This window comes from Lepeophtheirus salmonis, chromosome 13 (genome assembly GCF_016086655.4).
Source record: "Lepeophtheirus salmonis chromosome 13, UVic_Lsal_1.4, whole genome shotgun sequence".
Lineage (NCBI taxonomy): Eukaryota > Metazoa > Arthropoda > Copepoda > Siphonostomatoida > Caligidae > Lepeophtheirus > Lepeophtheirus salmonis.
Genome location: NC_052143.2, coordinates 32829826 through 32846649, shown reverse-complemented (window position 1 = coordinate 32846649; position 16824 = coordinate 32829826). Strand labels below are relative to the sequence as shown.

The 16824-nt window shown below is 31.8% G+C and overlaps 2 protein-coding genes across 2 annotated transcripts; both read left to right on the top strand.

Moving 5' to 3' along the window:
* The first annotated feature begins 11361 nt into the window (after positions 1–11361).
* On the top strand, positions 11362–14945 carry LOC121127831 (uncharacterized). Its single transcript, XM_040723366.2, has 8 exons — positions 11362–11380; positions 11525–11737; positions 12072–12255; positions 12307–12440; positions 12494–13056; positions 13111–13701; positions 13757–14005; positions 14062–14945. The coding sequence occupies exons 2-5, from the start codon at positions 11636–11638 to the stop codon at positions 12536–12538; spliced, it is 465 nt and encodes a 154-aa protein (XP_040579300.2). The 5' UTR covers positions 11362–11380; positions 11525–11635; the 3' UTR covers positions 12539–13056; positions 13111–13701; positions 13757–14005; positions 14062–14945.
* Positions 12925–14802, top strand: LOC139904706 (DNA mismatch repair protein Msh3-like). Its single transcript, XM_071893109.1, has 4 exons — positions 12925–13056; positions 13111–13701; positions 13757–14005; positions 14062–14802. The coding sequence occupies exons 1-4, from the start codon at positions 12925–12927 to the stop codon at positions 14800–14802; spliced, it is 1713 nt and encodes a 570-aa protein (XP_071749210.1).
* Positions 14946–16824: the final 1879 nt, after the last annotated feature.

The window sequence follows — 16824 nt, the reverse complement described above, 5'->3', positions numbered from 1 at the left end:
TATGTTGAGCAATGATATAACAGAAACAGCTAAAAATCAAGAGTAAATAATAGCTTCCCACCGATATCATTATTATTATTTTACCTGCAGCAGGATTTAGTTCTTACTCATGCCTCTATATATTATTAAATCAACTAATCTTTTTTTTAATGAGGGGAGTGAGTATGGATTACTCACCATTTGACCTATAAATACTACTACTTCAAAAATACATAATTGAGGACCATTAACATTACGGAGCCTACGTTATAATCATGGACTTGAAATGAGCTCAAAAGAAATATGAACTGGGTTAAATGAAAATATTTCAGGACATGGATTTGATGATAATTTTCGTAGTTGGAGTCGGTAGATATTGTCCAACTCCGACTCCACCAAGAAAGGGTCCGAATCCTCGAATCCAACTCTGCAGCCCTGGTCCGAACCAAGTTTTTTTCATTTTCCCCAAAATTCTTGTTAAGCAGGATCCCGTTAGTAAAACATAAATACTGTAAAATGTTTGTCCATATTCTATTTATACTTTAAGAAATAAATCATAAATTTTACGCTATTTTTGCCCTTATTTTATTAATCCTATAACATAATATTAATAAACATTTTAATTTATAAATAGGTTCTCTTAAAAAAAGTCATACTCATGAAAAAATTGTAACATTTGCGACATACAATAACTAATGAAATAACTTGAGTTCAATATATCAATGGCATTGACTTTTTATTCATAACTTTTAAATTAAATAGGAACAAAAATTATTAAATTAATTAAACATCTAAAAAACTATTGGAAAATATAAATACACAAAAATAAACTAAAATGTTAAATATATTCATTTTGAAATTTTCTAAAATTGCGAACCCTTCGACACAGGAATTTTGAAGTTTTATCCGAACTAGAAGGATGATGAATAAATTTCTAGATCGCCAGCGTAGCTCTATCAAATTAAACTAATCTCAGGAATCTTAATAAAGACGGATGAACATATTTATTGTTTAAAGATTTACAACTTTAATGGACTTCAAAATCCTTCATTTTTCTACATTCAAGCTTATTCAGGTTGAAAAAGCATTTTACAGTATTTGGTGTTTAGCCTTACAGCTATTTAAAAGGATTCCAAATAAAAATAAAAGTGTAGCAAGCTTCTCTGTAATTCTTGGAACGTTCACTGCAATCAACTACCTTACAATTTTAAGAGGACGGCAACTGACAAAAGCGTGAATTATCGAATTAAAATATTTAACACAATCTTTAAAGGGAACAGTAAAATAAATACATAAAGGAAGAAATTTGAAATTAGGCGGTAAGTTTTTTAACCATTTTCTTATTACCTCTAAAAGTGCACCAGTTTGTTTTTTAGAGTCTCCGGGTTCCTCCTTTTAGGACTCTGTAACCCAATAAATAAACTGAAATATATATGATAAAGGAGTTAATTTTTTAGTTGAGCTGGGGGCTGTATAATTATGAAATACTTAACCTGACCTGTGGGTATATATATGTATATGCATGAACCAAAGTATATCTGTGTGTATGTATATTTGACCGTAGAGTCATTTTGAGTTTATCTTAGGATTGTGTAAATTCTTGAGCAAAGAAATAACAAAGCAATGGGGCGTTGCATCATATTAAAAAGAGAGAAAAAATAAGTATATATGTATAGAGTTGTATAAGAATGGTATGTAAAAAAAGAATGAAATCTTGCAGCCGTTTACTCATATTTTACAGAACTCAATTGAATATGAAATGAGAACTCATTCTTAAAAACAACTACTATAATCAAAATTTCAGTTTAAAAAATGAAAAAAAAGTAGAAAGAACAGCAACCGTTTTTCTTTTTCTAATTTCTAAGCTTAGTTTTTCTATTTCAGACATTACATCCTTAATTATGTCTTAATACAAAGTTCACAAAATAAATCTGGGTCATCAATTTTACTTAGGGATTTTAGTGGAATTTTATGGCCAAAATGAGCTAAAATTGAGTGTTAAAGTTCTTGAAAAATGAGCAGCCAAAATATCATAATTGAGCGATTTGTATTTTTTTAAAATACAGTTTTATAAAGATAATTTAAAACAGTTAGTGTGGATTTATATTCAAGAATTTTGAAGAATATTTTCAAAACAAAAAAATTACTTGGTTATTTGAACTATTTTGGTTCAATTTTTGGACTATAGTTTGCATAAATTTTTCGGTGTGGCAATATTTAAGCTGTTATCAATGCAAATTGTATGAAATCCTACTAATGACGTCCGAGAAATTTCATAGTCATTGTTTAACTTTTGGTCATTATAGGTTAATTGCCTAGCATTAATTGATTATATCATTTAATTGCTCAATTAACATTCTATATTTATTATGCAAAAACAATTGATTATTTCTAATGTGTCATATTATACAAATTATCTATTTGTCATTTTCACCATTAAAGTTAAAAATAGACCATTAATTTATTTATCGACCAATATACGGGACTTTAAATCGGTTTGCTCATTGTTTCTTGAAATCGTAGTAAACAAATTAGTTAAACAGTAAAACATTAGTCATTTTTCATGTAAGAAAATAGGCTTATTATATTTAGGCCTAATGAAGGTACAATCAAACTTGGTCTAACATTCACCAGATGTAAACGTGTTACTGCACTAAGTGACCTTATCTAATTCCCAAACAAAAATTTCATACCGTAAAAAAACTTTATTAAGAGTGTTATTAAGAGTGTTTATTAAGATCCCTGGTCAGCGGTACACAAATTTTTTTACATAGTTACTGCATTGGTTCGTAGATTATCCTACTTTTAACTGTCTTTTTTAGACTGTTGAGTACAAAGCAAAGAAGGAGTCAATGGATTTATATTTATAAACTAGTGTTATTACAGCCTTTATTTATTAGGTCCAGTCTTATAACTAGCCCCTAGGACTGTTCGTCCTAATTTTACTAGAACTTTTCCTGAAAATTTTAATGCTTTATTAATCCAAATAAGATTTATAACATATTTATTAAGTCAAATATTTTCACAGCTCTAGTAATTTTCCTGAAAATTAAAGTCAAAGATTAATTCATCCATACATATAGAATATAGATGTTCCAAACGGTTATAGTTAATTTCGTATAAATCATTTTCGTATAAAACCATTTCATATAAATTTATGAGGAACGGGGCATATACTTTTTTCATTTTATACCCCAAATATTGTGGCTGTTTTCGGATACTGGAGATACTTAAGTAACTACTAAGAGTCCCTTACAGTCCCCCAATTGGACTCCGAATTTTGGGGGTGTTTTGGGGCGCCGCTGGGTCTCAAAACGGGATTCAAGCCACCGCCAATACTTGAAGAAACTACTAAGAGCCCCCACTATTCCCAATTGTTCCCCAAATGTTAAGGATGTTTTCGGGTACCGCAGCGTCCCAAAAAGGGATACAACCAACCACCGATACTTGAAGAAACTCTTAACAACCCTTCACACCCCCTTCCCCCTCCATTGTATCCCGAAAATATAGGAGGAACATAAAGCAGATAATAATTTTAAGACAATAAGAACCCAAAACACCACTAAGCATTCGGGTTACCATGGGGGGAGTTGTGAGGAGCCTCTTAATTATTTTTTCAAGTATTGGTGGTGGGTTGCATCCTGTTTTGGGACCCAGCAGTACCCAAAAACAGCCTCAACATTCGGTGTACAATTTGGGGGGATATAAGAGGCTCTTAGTAGTTACTTAAGTATCGCTAGTACTCGAAAACACCCCGAAAATTCGGAGTATAAAATCCTAATTCATAAAATATATTGCCCTGATTCGTCATAAATTTATAAGAAAAGGTTTTACAAGAAATTTTTTTATATGAAATGTCCTTATGCGAAAATGTTTTATACAAATTGTCCTTATAAGAATATGTTTTATACAAAATTACCGTACACCGTTTCAAATATCTAATGGAATAAGGCATGAATAAAATATATTATCCGCAAGGTGGTGTGATATTCAATAGCTTGTGAACATTACACGATTTTTTCACAACGCCCTGAATGTGTGTAACATATACCTCTTTTTTACATTATACAGGTGTGCACGTCTAAAACTGAACACTCCTTCAAATTTTATGCCATGCACATATTCGTGATTTTATTGAGTTGAACCCGGTTTATACTTCGAGGCAAGGCTCTTGACTAGTTATAAACAAAACTCCAGCAAAATCTAAATAGCAACAGGTAAACAACAGCCGATAATATGGAGAGACGTTGAGTCACAATTTTGGAACTTTCCGCGCAGGGAAAAACTCCCACTGAAATTGCCAAGGGTCTGAACTGCAGCCGCACCACCGTTTACAGCGTGGTAGCCAAAGGGACTCCTGAGGCGACCACAAGATCTAAGTCAAGGAAATGATAGTATTATACAGGTGTGTGTGTCTAAAATGGAATGCCTAAAATTTAAAGGAGTGTTCCGTTTTAGACGCGCACACCTGTATAATACTATCATTCTGGGAGATGTATTATTTTTCCACAAGACGACGCCACTCTTTGTCGCTTTTTTTACAAACTATTATAAGTAAATAATGCTCATGCACTCATTAGAATACTATTATTCAGATTTATGCAATGTAAGTTATTTGTTTAAGTTATACATTCATGGCGTTTCTTATTTGCTCAAGATTCAACTCGTATGCATAAATATAACATATGCATGTATTTGTACAAGAATGATTAATAATAATTCATGAGTCATATTTCATTTGTAGGTATTTACTTTAAGTTAGGTAACAGGGTTGGGAATAGCAGGGAGTTCTCAAACATTGATAGCAAAGCTATTAATCAAGTGCCAATTCTTGATTCGTTTAAAAACAAGGAATGGGAAAAGTGTGAACGGATCCAAGCTTTATAAATATAATCATAATATAAATTTATTATTTATTTTTTCTGCAAAATGTTAACCATTCTTGCCATTCATTCATATTAATTCATATTCAAATGTTAAGTTTTACCTGTGGTTCAACAGGGCCGTAATTGTTGACCCCTGATTACGACACTGCTCCAGATATGTGACTACAAAGGGGTGAAATAATAATCTTATAAATGATAATATTATGTTAAATGAATTGTCTTTTCTAAAAAATAACTCATTCATAAGCCACTTGGTTATTTCTTCAAATTTCTCTTTTTTTTTTGTTCATTAAAGGGTTGAAAAATACATGTAAAAGTACTAATTTTGGTCAATATAAAGCAACTTTTTCAAATCTTTGAGCCTGTGACTTATTTATTGGCATTGCCATCCATAACTTGCCATGTTCCTTCTTCAACCATAATGAAGATTGAAGATACATACTAAAATTAACTCACTCATCCTCTTTCTAATTAACTTTTTTTTAGTTCGTTTTTAATATACGTTCTCCCTTTTTCTGTTAGTACACTAAATTTTATTTTAATTTGTTTTTAGTGCATTTTTGAATCGACAACCCATATCTTTAAAATAAACTTCCATCAATTCACTGTCAACTTGCCCTCCAGAGTCCATGAATCTTTTCTGCTCAGAATGAAACACGGCCTTGGTACGTAAATTAAAATTCTGAACAACTGTTATGGTTAAACTTTGTATCTATCTCAGTTTTTATATAAATGCGTTTGTATCATTGTTTTTCTAAGCGGAACAGACTCTTTTAAATTATGTTAATTCTATGTACTATAGTTTATATGGGCGGCTTTATTAAGATAATGAATTTGGGAAATAAAGGTGAAAAGGTTAGGAAATGCTGATCTTGGAGAAAATCTTTTTTATTGGCCAGTACAGGGTCGAAGAGGCTAATACAAAAAATATGAATCACTATATTAGCGGAGTTCAATGATATTTTTGCCCATTAAGATACTCAAATATCATCGGCGCCGAAATATTTTCACAAGTGAGTAGATCAAATGATAATATGGTAGTAACGCAACCCTACAGTTACATCATAGAAATCAAGGTTACTATTTATAGGGTGTGTTGATAAGAAACTTACAACGCAGTCTGTTTGACGTTAGCTGACAATTATTGTGATGACGGCCCAACGAAGCCAAGTTGAGTGTTACTGACTAGTGTTAAGTGTTAACTCATATTATACCAAGAATTATGTCTTCTTCTAGAGGTACTAGACGTATTTGTGCTCTGGCAATCTGCATGAATCCATCAGATGTCCACTACTTTTCTATATTTAATTGTAAATTTATGTTCTGACCTATTTATCATTCAAAACAACTTTGAATTTACTTTTTTTAAATAATTATAGTACCGTAGTCGTCGGACTGTAAAAATTTACACTAATAGTATGGTATGATGAGAAAATATAATACTATTTTATGTATTTATACAATTTGTTTTATCGAATTTCTTCCTAAATTGCCTCCTCTTTGACGTGATCAAAATACCCATTAAACAAAAGCAAAGAAATCTTTTATGGACACACCTTATATATAGTAACCCTGAATAGAATTTTTCATGGACTACTAACTCTAGAGAAGGACTGGAGAAAGAATACAGATAATTGTTGAATGTATTCCTCAAATTTAATTCATACATTATTTTTCCCTTATTGATTTGTTAGTTACGCGATTGTTTCATTTATATTTGTTTAATTGCTACATAATTTTACTCTGCAGTGACGTCATCACTGCGATAACATAATACATACAAAGTACAAAGTGTAAAACATTCCGGGAAACATCGTTATCAGAGTTTTTGTATTGTTATAGATATACCAATCGAACTCGGCAATTATGTATATTCAATTATAACTATGAATAGTTTACTTTGTTAATTAATTAATAATTTTATTTATTTCAGTAACAACCCTATGCATAAAAAGGAGTGCAAATAAAATAAAAAGTTCGTTAATATTCAGAAGAATATTTAAAATTTGGATTCATCCCTGCTATATATGATGAACAGTCACCTATCTGCCTCTTATTCCAACAAGGTTTGACCAACGAATCAATGAAACCAGGTCGTCTCAAGTTGAATTTGAAGGCGAAACATATTGGGTATGTAAACTCAGATTTAAATAACTTTAAGTCTGTAAAGGAGAAGTTTACAAAAAGATCGACAATAAAGTCTCTGTTTAATAAACAAACTGTTAGCGTCGGTCGTACTCTTGAGGCTAGTTAAAAGATATATTTACTCATTACTAAATGTGGAAAATCATACTATAGGAGAGGATTTAATAAAACCATCAATATCAGTATTTCTCAAAACAGTCATGGAAAAAGATGACAACGTTTTTAAAGCCATGCCACTCAGGAACAATACTGTTAAAAGAAGAAAAGATGAAATTGGCGAAGATATTGAAACACAACTTGTCGAAAAGTTAAAATCTAGAAATTATTCACTGTAAATGGATTAATCTACCCTGAGAGACAGGAAAGTTATATTGTTAGCATATGCAATATATATATATATAAAGGCGAATTTGCTGAAGAAATGATATTCTGCAAATCATTATAAACCCCCACTTCTGCTGCTGATATATATGGTAAACTAAATAATTACTTACACGTCAATAATATACCTATGGAAAACATAATACCTTGTGCGGCAGATGGTGCTCCTGTTATGATGGGCAAGAAAAATGGCTGCTTTAAATTGATGAATGAGTCTTTTGAACTATTTTTTGATACTTTTGCCCCCCCCCCTACAGCCCTGATCCCAACCCCCTTGACTACACCTTACGAGTGCATGTCGAGAGGAAAGCCTGCTGTGTCCGTCATCCAAACACTGTGGCCCCAAAGCTACTGTCAGCCAGCCCTGGGACTCCATGACAGAAGACTACATCCAAAGCGGGTGCTAGGCTTTCAACCAGCGACTTGGGAGCCATCATTGCCACTAAGGTTGCCTACATTTACGATTAAGAGAGTTTATACACACATCTACTTACGGTATTCATTTTGTTGAAGTTCTATATTTTAATTAACACACTATATCTTGTTAAAGTTTAAAATTCAAAGTATTCAGATGTATATGGAGCACACGGTAAAAGGGACTAAAGATAAATCAGGAGATTATGTTAATCCATTTAAATACATAAAAAGGCACACAAATCTGTATTAGAGCTTGGTGTTCTCAATTCTACACATTGTTGGAAAACACTAGAGGGGGAAGGGGGCATGTTCCTTAAAAATAGGCTTATAAAAGACATGTACCTTGCGCCTATTAAAATAATAGGTACATAATAAAAGGCTGTCCATTAATAATAATATCTCCCCTTCCAACTATTAAATGGATTTTCGCCTCGGATTCTACAAAATTACTCATTGGTCATACTCTTGATAATTAAAAACGTTAAAAAGAGGTTGTTGTTGTTTTTTTGGTATATCATCTAAATCTTTTGAAATCATAACTATCTTATTTTTACAAATTATCTTATAGATTCAGTCTTTATCAATCGAGTCAGAGATATGGCCCATAGAGATATTTTTTATCCCTATCATATGGCCGAATTGTTTCCCGGAAAATGATTGTATTAAATAGGTTGCAGAAAAAATCGTTGCAAGATAAAATTATGGTCAAGGTTAATGGAAATGCAAGGTTAGACCATCATGTTATTGGGCTTGCTAGAATTTTCAATCTGATGTATTGTACCGATTGCTGGGCAAGACAGGCAGATTTTGACAAAACACGCAACCACTCATAGTCTATAACGTCACAATTGCTATAATGTTAATCTATTGTACCGACTGCTGGGGTAGAAAAACAGATTTTGACAAAATATGCAGCCACTCACCTACTATGACGTCAATATTAAAAGCGTGGGGGAAGTCAAACATCAGTCGTACACGCTTAACCTTGTATTTCTACTAACCTTGATCGTGGTGTACATTATCATTATGAGATAAAATTGTTGAGGGTAATCCCATTGCGAAGCAGTACCATTGTAACCAATGGCATGACATTGTTATCGTGTACAATTTCGTTCCACATTATATTTTATTCGGACAATCAAATTATTGAATGATAGAATAAATTATACTTCAGTTATTTTCCTGAGCATTATGAATCACTTCGAATATCTAAAGCACCAAAGCAAAGGGTATATTATAGAATATTGGAAGGGCTCCTTGCTGCTTAGAAACACGGTGGCGGTGGAAATGACCGTTCAACGTCCAAATTAGTAGTTGGATCAAATTTGAAGTTGACAATATCTTCAAGAGTCATGTTCGACGGAGATATCTCCTTATCACACCCACTAATTATAACCTGAAATGTAACAAGGAAGGACATTTCGAAGGGTATTTCGATTAGCTTGCACATATCTAAAGCTTTCGGTGCATTTTCATAAACTCCACAGTCACTAAATTAGGAGGATGATATGATTAGCTGCCTATATTTCTCAAAAGGACATTGGCCACAATGCGACCCTTGGTATCACTCGTTTCGTCGAGCCCCATCCAAAAAGGTTTATCAGATAATTTGGATGTTATCTTTGACATCGTTTCGTCATAAATCGGTGCAACATAATTTTTTCTAAGAGTCGATGAGTAGGGGAGGGTGAGACCAATATGCTTTTCAAGAAGATTATTCAAAACTTTGATATCCAGTTTATTTAATAGGATGTCTACGGCTAAGAATGCCTTAGCTAAATCTTCAAAAAAAATATGGAACTTTCATTTTTGAGGTTACGGTTTTAAGGATAATTCAATTTGCATTTGCGATTTTTTTTCCTTTAAGTTGAAGATTATTTTTGTGCTTGACGGTGAACAAATATGTTTATAGGTTACATTTGTGCTTGACAGTGAACAAATGTCTATTTAGGTTACATTTTTTGTCAGCTTCGATTCTTATTTTCACAAGCTATCGAGTCCACTATAAGAGCAAAAAGAGTACCTATATTTGCATTGAAATCACAAATCCATTTAATTTGTAGAGATTTATACATTTTGAAGTTAGAAGTTTAAGTAATTGTAAAATTTATTACTAGTGATATTTATATCATTTTTTTAGGATTCAAGTTAGGGAAAATTTGGAGTAAAAGTATTTTTCCATTCTTACAAGATTCAAGAGGGAGATATTCAACAGTCAATTTTGCGTCAAATTTCCACTTCCTATCATTGGCTATAATTAGAATCTTGCTTCCTCACCTATTCATTCACGTATTCATAAACATGATTCCATCATATACATAGTTTTCCCTCCGAAAAGATAGTATTTTGAAGGTTAATATAAATACATTTCAATTTTCAAACAAAAAACGTAAAATGAGCCATTTTTTCCAAATAGGTCAAAATGAGCAATTGAGCGATGGCTCACAAATCTTAAGTCTACTTATGACCTATATGTTTTTAGGGGTACAGATGTTTATGAATTTGAATGCATATGATGGTATGTAGAAATATAAAAGATTTTTGACGGCTAATATATATTTTCTACATATTCATCCTTAAAGAGAGAAAATTGATTTAATATTTATCGAATACATTTTAAAATTTTCACTAGTAAATTCAATTCAAGTTGTAACAATTATTTAAACAAAGAAAGTAATACTCTAGTACTGAAATGCTGCAAGTACTAGAGGAATGGTGATTATGTTTAAGCTTAAATCTAAAGGGGTATGCCAAATCAATTGGTAGCTGGTAGATTGAAAATCAAATTTGACCATTCAAATTTATATTTAATAGCGGCCTCATGATTTTATAAATATTCATTTATCAATTATGATTCATCTATATTAATGGAGAAAAGCTTGTCGGTCTGAGAAGGGCTTTTGAGTGTTTGCTTAATTAACTGCGTAATTCCAGGAAATGTGGATTACTCCCGCTAGTCTAAAAAAATTAAACAAGATTACTTTTCAAATTAAGTTGGATTAAGAATATACATTGCACAAAAGTCAACAAGTTTCTAAATTTTATAGAGAAAGGAAGTCAGTCCAGTAAGATTTACATGTTATAGTTGGCTTTAAAAAGAAAGAGATAATCCCAAGTTTTGACAAGTTCTGAATAATACTTGGATGTTTATGCCTACGAGCCGAGTTTTATTTGTCGTTTTTTATTTACTTCATAGAACTCGAGTAAAAAGTTACGAGTTTGGATCGTGGCACATCACTAATTTAATGTATAATTTTTCCACATACAATATGACAGAGATGGTTCATATCAGCTTAATGGAATTTCATCAAATGATATTAGAAACATTATGTATGTGAGAAAATTTAAAAAAAAATACTTTCAAGAATAATATATATTTATACCAAATATTATTTCAATCTTGAAATTTCTCTTCTCTTCATGAGTACAAAATATTTGAAGCGGTCTCTATGGTGTTAGCATAGGTACGTTCTTAAATATATCATCATTTGATATCTCAGATTTAATTTAATTTATATAAAATTATATTATTATTGTTATTATTTTTCCCACCAGAGGTCGCACGCTCTCAGGTAAATATTGAATTATTTGTAAAAAAAAAAAAGCGCGCAACTATTTTATTTATTTACCTCCGAATTTCAATTAGTGGTGTTCCTTATTATAAGTGACGTTTTTTAATATAAATATTAAATAAGATGTCCAAATATTTTTCTCAGGAGCAGAAGGACTCTGCTATTGAGGATTCTTCATCAAGCATCAATACACTCAGGAATGATGAGGAGGGTACTTGCTATGAAAATATCCCTGAAATCCCACCTCCCAAATATATGAAATGGAGTCAAGCACACAGAAATTGGAATGATTTAGTGCCAGTCAAGGATGGAGCTAAGAGTTTGACACCCCTTGAGGCACAAGTCATGGACTTGAAGGTACATATTTAGCTTCCTCCTTGGCATTTGACTTGAACCAACGTTTCCATTCAGACAGTTTTGAGTTTCTTTACATTTCAATTAATTATAATTTATAAATATTTATACCTTGGATGTCATGAGCGTTAAACGACACTCTGAAAGATGTTCATTAACACTATTATATTTATTTATTAAATTACGTTATATATTATACATACATGTAATGCCACTGATTGGCTATAATAACTTTTGTTGATTAATTAATTCCTTTTTATCAGATACATAATTGACTCTAAGCTAGAGTCTGAATGGAAACGAAGTTTTTTAAAACTTTCTTTTTGGAAATCTCCAGGCTCAATATCCCAAACTAACTCTATTTGTGGAATGCGGTTATCGTTATCGATTCTTTGGAGAAGATGCTATTGCTGCTGCAAAAGTATTAGATGTGTCACTTGTCAGAAACAAAGTATTCTTAACTGCTTCGATTCCTACTTTTAATGGGCCTATGAAATATGTTCACAAATTTGTAGAACAAGGTAACATTGTTCTCATTTTATTTTATGTATACTAGTATATACTCTCTGTAGGATATAAAGTTGGTATTGTATCTCAGAAGGAATCTTCTTCACCGTATGGTAGAAATTTTGCTCGCACCGTTACCGAAATATACACTCAGTCCACAATGTTGAGCATGGCTCTTCCATTGGAAGAGAGTATAAAAGTATGATGGTCTCCTCCTATTTCAAATTAAAGACATCCATTTTATTCTTACAGGATGTTAGTACTTGCCTTTTAAGTGGTGTAATGGCCTTTTTTTGAAATTCCTTCACACAATAAAAACTCTCAAATTTCCTTTGTTTACTTTGATCCGAAAAATGGACGAGTCATTTATGATGAATTTATAGACTCTAAGCTTAGAGATCAGATTTCATCTCGTATAACATGCTTGGGGCCTTCGGAGATCCTATTTGATGAGCTATTAATATCAAATGACACGAGAGATATTTTAAGGACTTTTGAGTCAGTTTCTCTTGAGCCTAGTCAACGCCTATTCAAAAGTGATCCACAAGATAACTTTTTTTGATGGACTTATGTTTTCTAAAGGACTCAAAAAAGTTTTAGAAGTTGAAAGTTTTAATATTTCAAAGTGTATGGGAGCCGTTTATAATTATTTGAAAGAATTTGAAATTGAAGAATGTCTATTAATGACTACAAATATAGTTAATTTCAAAGAATTACCAAGGCACATGAAACTATCAGGATATACTATACATAATTTGGGAGTATTTAGTAGAAACAAGTGCAGAAGGAATTCAATCTTTGATTTTTTAAATAATGTAAGTTTAAATTATTATTTTAGCACTATTTATTAGAATATTTTTTTCTTTTAGACTTGTACCAAATTTGGATCACGAGTTATTCGAAACTGGTTAGCCTATCCTTTACGCAACAAAGCAAAAATACTTTCCAGACAAGAGGCAATTGAGGAATTAATCCTTAATAAAGACTTGTCAAATGCGGTGTATAATCTCTTGAATAAGATGCCAGATTTAGAACTTGCACTTATGACCACTTTGAACAAGCGTATATCTCCAAAGGACTTTTTTTTATTCGTCAACGCATTGAAAAAATCCTTTCAAGTTTGTAAACGTCTTTCTCTCAAGTGTCAATTGCTTCTTAAGATTATCAATAAGGTGATAGCGTCATTTACTGGGATTGATCAATATTCAGAAAATTTAAATAGATCGTCCTGGAATGGAAATAAAGTTATTTGGAATGAGGTGTTTAAAGATTTTTCCGAGTATCCTGAGGTGCTTCAATCACGAGAATCACTTGAAGAAGTTGAGTGGAATTTGGAAATGTATAAATTGAAATTGATGCATCTACTTGGTCTATACACCTTCGAGTACGTGTCCGTTTGCGGAATGGACTATTTGATTGAAGTTAAAAACGAGACCAAAGTACCGACTTCATGGATCAAAGTAAATTTTAGTATAAAGCTCAGTGTCAAATTACTTTTTTGTCTCTTAAATTTAGATGAGCGCTACTAAATCTGTTACGCGTTATAGGGATCCATACATTAAAGAACAAGTTGTTAGTTTATCTCAAAAAAGAAAAAAGTTGATTAGCGAGTGTCGAAAAGCATGGAACTCCTTTTTGACAAAATTTAATTTTAATTTTTGTGAATATCAGAAAGGAATATGTAATTTAGCTGAATTGGACGCACTTTTTGGTCTACATTTAGTTTCCAAAAGAGATGGATATACAAAACCAAGATTTACTGAGGTTTTGAACTTGGGAATACGTTTTTTTGAATACTTTTAATTAAAGAACTTTTTTAGGGATGTTTTGAAGTCGTTGGTGGACGTCATCCCATACTGGAACTCAATCTTCCTACAAACTCCACGTACATTCCTAACGATCTATATTTAAAAGAAAATAAAACCTTAATCTTAACTGGACCAAATAGTGGTGGAAAGTCATCATTTCTTCGACAAACCGCAGTTATTTGTATTTTTGCCCAGATTGGATGTTTTGTGCCTGCAAAAGAAGCTAAAATCCCTATTCTAGACGCTATTTTTTTAAGAACAGGTGCGAAGGATAATATTTGGATTCAAAAAAGTACATTTTATGTAGAGATGGAAGAAACAAGTGATATTATAAGTAGGGCATCTTCCAACTCCTTAGTTCTGTTGGATGAATTAGGACGTGGAACATCAAGCTATGACGGACTAGCACTTGCAGAATCCATTTTAAAATTTTTAATATATTCTTCAAATTGTTTTACACTTTTCGTTACTCACTACGGAATATTAACTTCCAAATTCGAAAAGCTACATTTTAAACAAATAAGGAATGGACATGTAGGCTACTCAGTTTTAGGTGAAGAGAACTCGCTTATTTTACTCTACAAGATATTCCCTGGCGCAGTTCGCAAAAGCTATGGGATCAATGTTGCTCGACTGGCTTCTCTTCCCATTGATGTTGTGGATAAGGCCAACAAAATATCCATGAAATATCAGAGGAGCTTGGATTTGAAATTAAAGTTAATAGATTTTTTTTCGAATTCACTGCATCTTTAAAGAGGTGCACATATAGACGGAACAATACGTTAAGTGTATTATTGTGTAAGATTATAATACGAAATTTCATATCATATGTAATTTTATATACAATCCAACAATAAGGTAATAGTCAATAATTGAATAAAGTCTTACATATAGAATGATGATAACAGTATTTTATTGACTTGCTTTATATATATTTTTCAAAAATATTGTATATATATATATGTATATAGTTAACATTGATTGTTCATTTTTTTAACAAATAACTTATCTTTAGACAACATTTTAAACTTCAAAAAGATTAATAGTGTTTAAGGGGTTTTGCGTAGTATATATAAATGTATTTCTATTTTTGTGTACAATTTCTACAGATAGTTATAATAATGAATGATTAACTGAATAACGAAGATAATTGTTTTGCAAATCAAGACATAAAGCTAGATAATTATTCAAAAGTGTGTATTGCATTTTATCTTTTAGACAGCCTCAGGAAGTTTAAAAATCATTCTTCTAAGTGAACATTAAGGTATATAATCACAGAAAATACAATAAATATTAATGGGTAAGGGATACTATAACATAACATTCTCTTATTGTTTATTGAAGAACATAAAAATAATACTTATACGGGAAAAAAAATATATATATAAGGTGTTTGTGATGTAGTAATAAGGAGAAAACTAAATTTCTATAGAATATATCTTTGGTTACATAGTTAAGAGGAATAGAAAATGATATTATTTTTAAAAGGCATTTTAACACAAAATAATATGTTTAATTGATAAAAGATAATTATTTTCACATTTTACTAGTATATATGAATGAAGGCGCTTATTGAATGAATTTGTTCTAAAGTACATGTTATTTTAGGATCTCTATTTAGAGAATTCAATCACCACCCATTTAGTCCTGTTTGTAATTGAATAAGATTCGAGGTAAAAGAAAAGAAGAGGGGGAAATTGTGAAAGAAAAAAAAGAGATCTTTTTTAAAAGTCATGATTATGTATGTGGTATAATTTAAAATTTATTTCCTATATATATATATTTATTTTAAACTTTGGCTTTTTTTGGATCCAATCTTCAATTTGAAACTATTTCTAATTTATCACAAATCTGACGGAATAGACTAAAAGGCTTTAACGATATTAATTATTGATATACAAATAAATAAAATGGTTCCTTAGCTTGAAAGACTAATACATATGATACGTATATATTGCCTATTCTAAACCATCAAAAGAAGAATAATAGTTGCCAACGGGTTTCATATAGATATACTCGGAGCTATTTTCTTGTATGAGTGTTGAGGACTCTTCGTCTATGAATGGAAATGAGAAAAAGTCTCTTTCATGATCAGGTACGTAGGGAGGCAATTGCAATTCATCATTGAATTGGCGATCTGCTTCAGTAATGATGGTTGATAGGTTCTGAGGTTCTTCAGGAGTAGGTTTCCTCATTAAGGGTTTATGTCCGTCATGTAGATAGCAGGAGGGGTGCTTAAAAGGAATCAGAGGTAGACCGATCATTCGGGTCTCTTCAATGAAATCCAGAGTGGATTGAGTCATGGATATGGAATCGTATATTTCCAGAGAAGAATCCGGCGTTTGAAGGTCCTTTTGTTGTCCATGTGATGAGGAGGTTGAAGGACTCTCGGATTTGGAGCGCCACAGTTTATTAAATGAATGTTTGATGAATTTCGGAATATTCCTGGGAGATGGTAAGGATTTCTTTTTCGGAGATAGAAGAGATCCATCGCACCAAAGTTCTCCAAGACACTCTGGAACACTTTTGCTCACCTCTGATTGTTTTTCTCTCCAATATACTTCAAAATTGGAACATGAGGATGAGGCTCCTCCACGAGGCAGTGGGATTGTGAGTCCCCTTGGATGATGTACATCATCATCACCTCCATCGCCGCCGCCCCTTTGTGACATTCTTACTCCTCAAGGAAATGCATTTGTGAAGCACAATTGTCACTTTTAAACATAAAAGAAACACTAAAGCAGTTTTGCTTTCTCTTTTCAAGGGCTTTCAAAC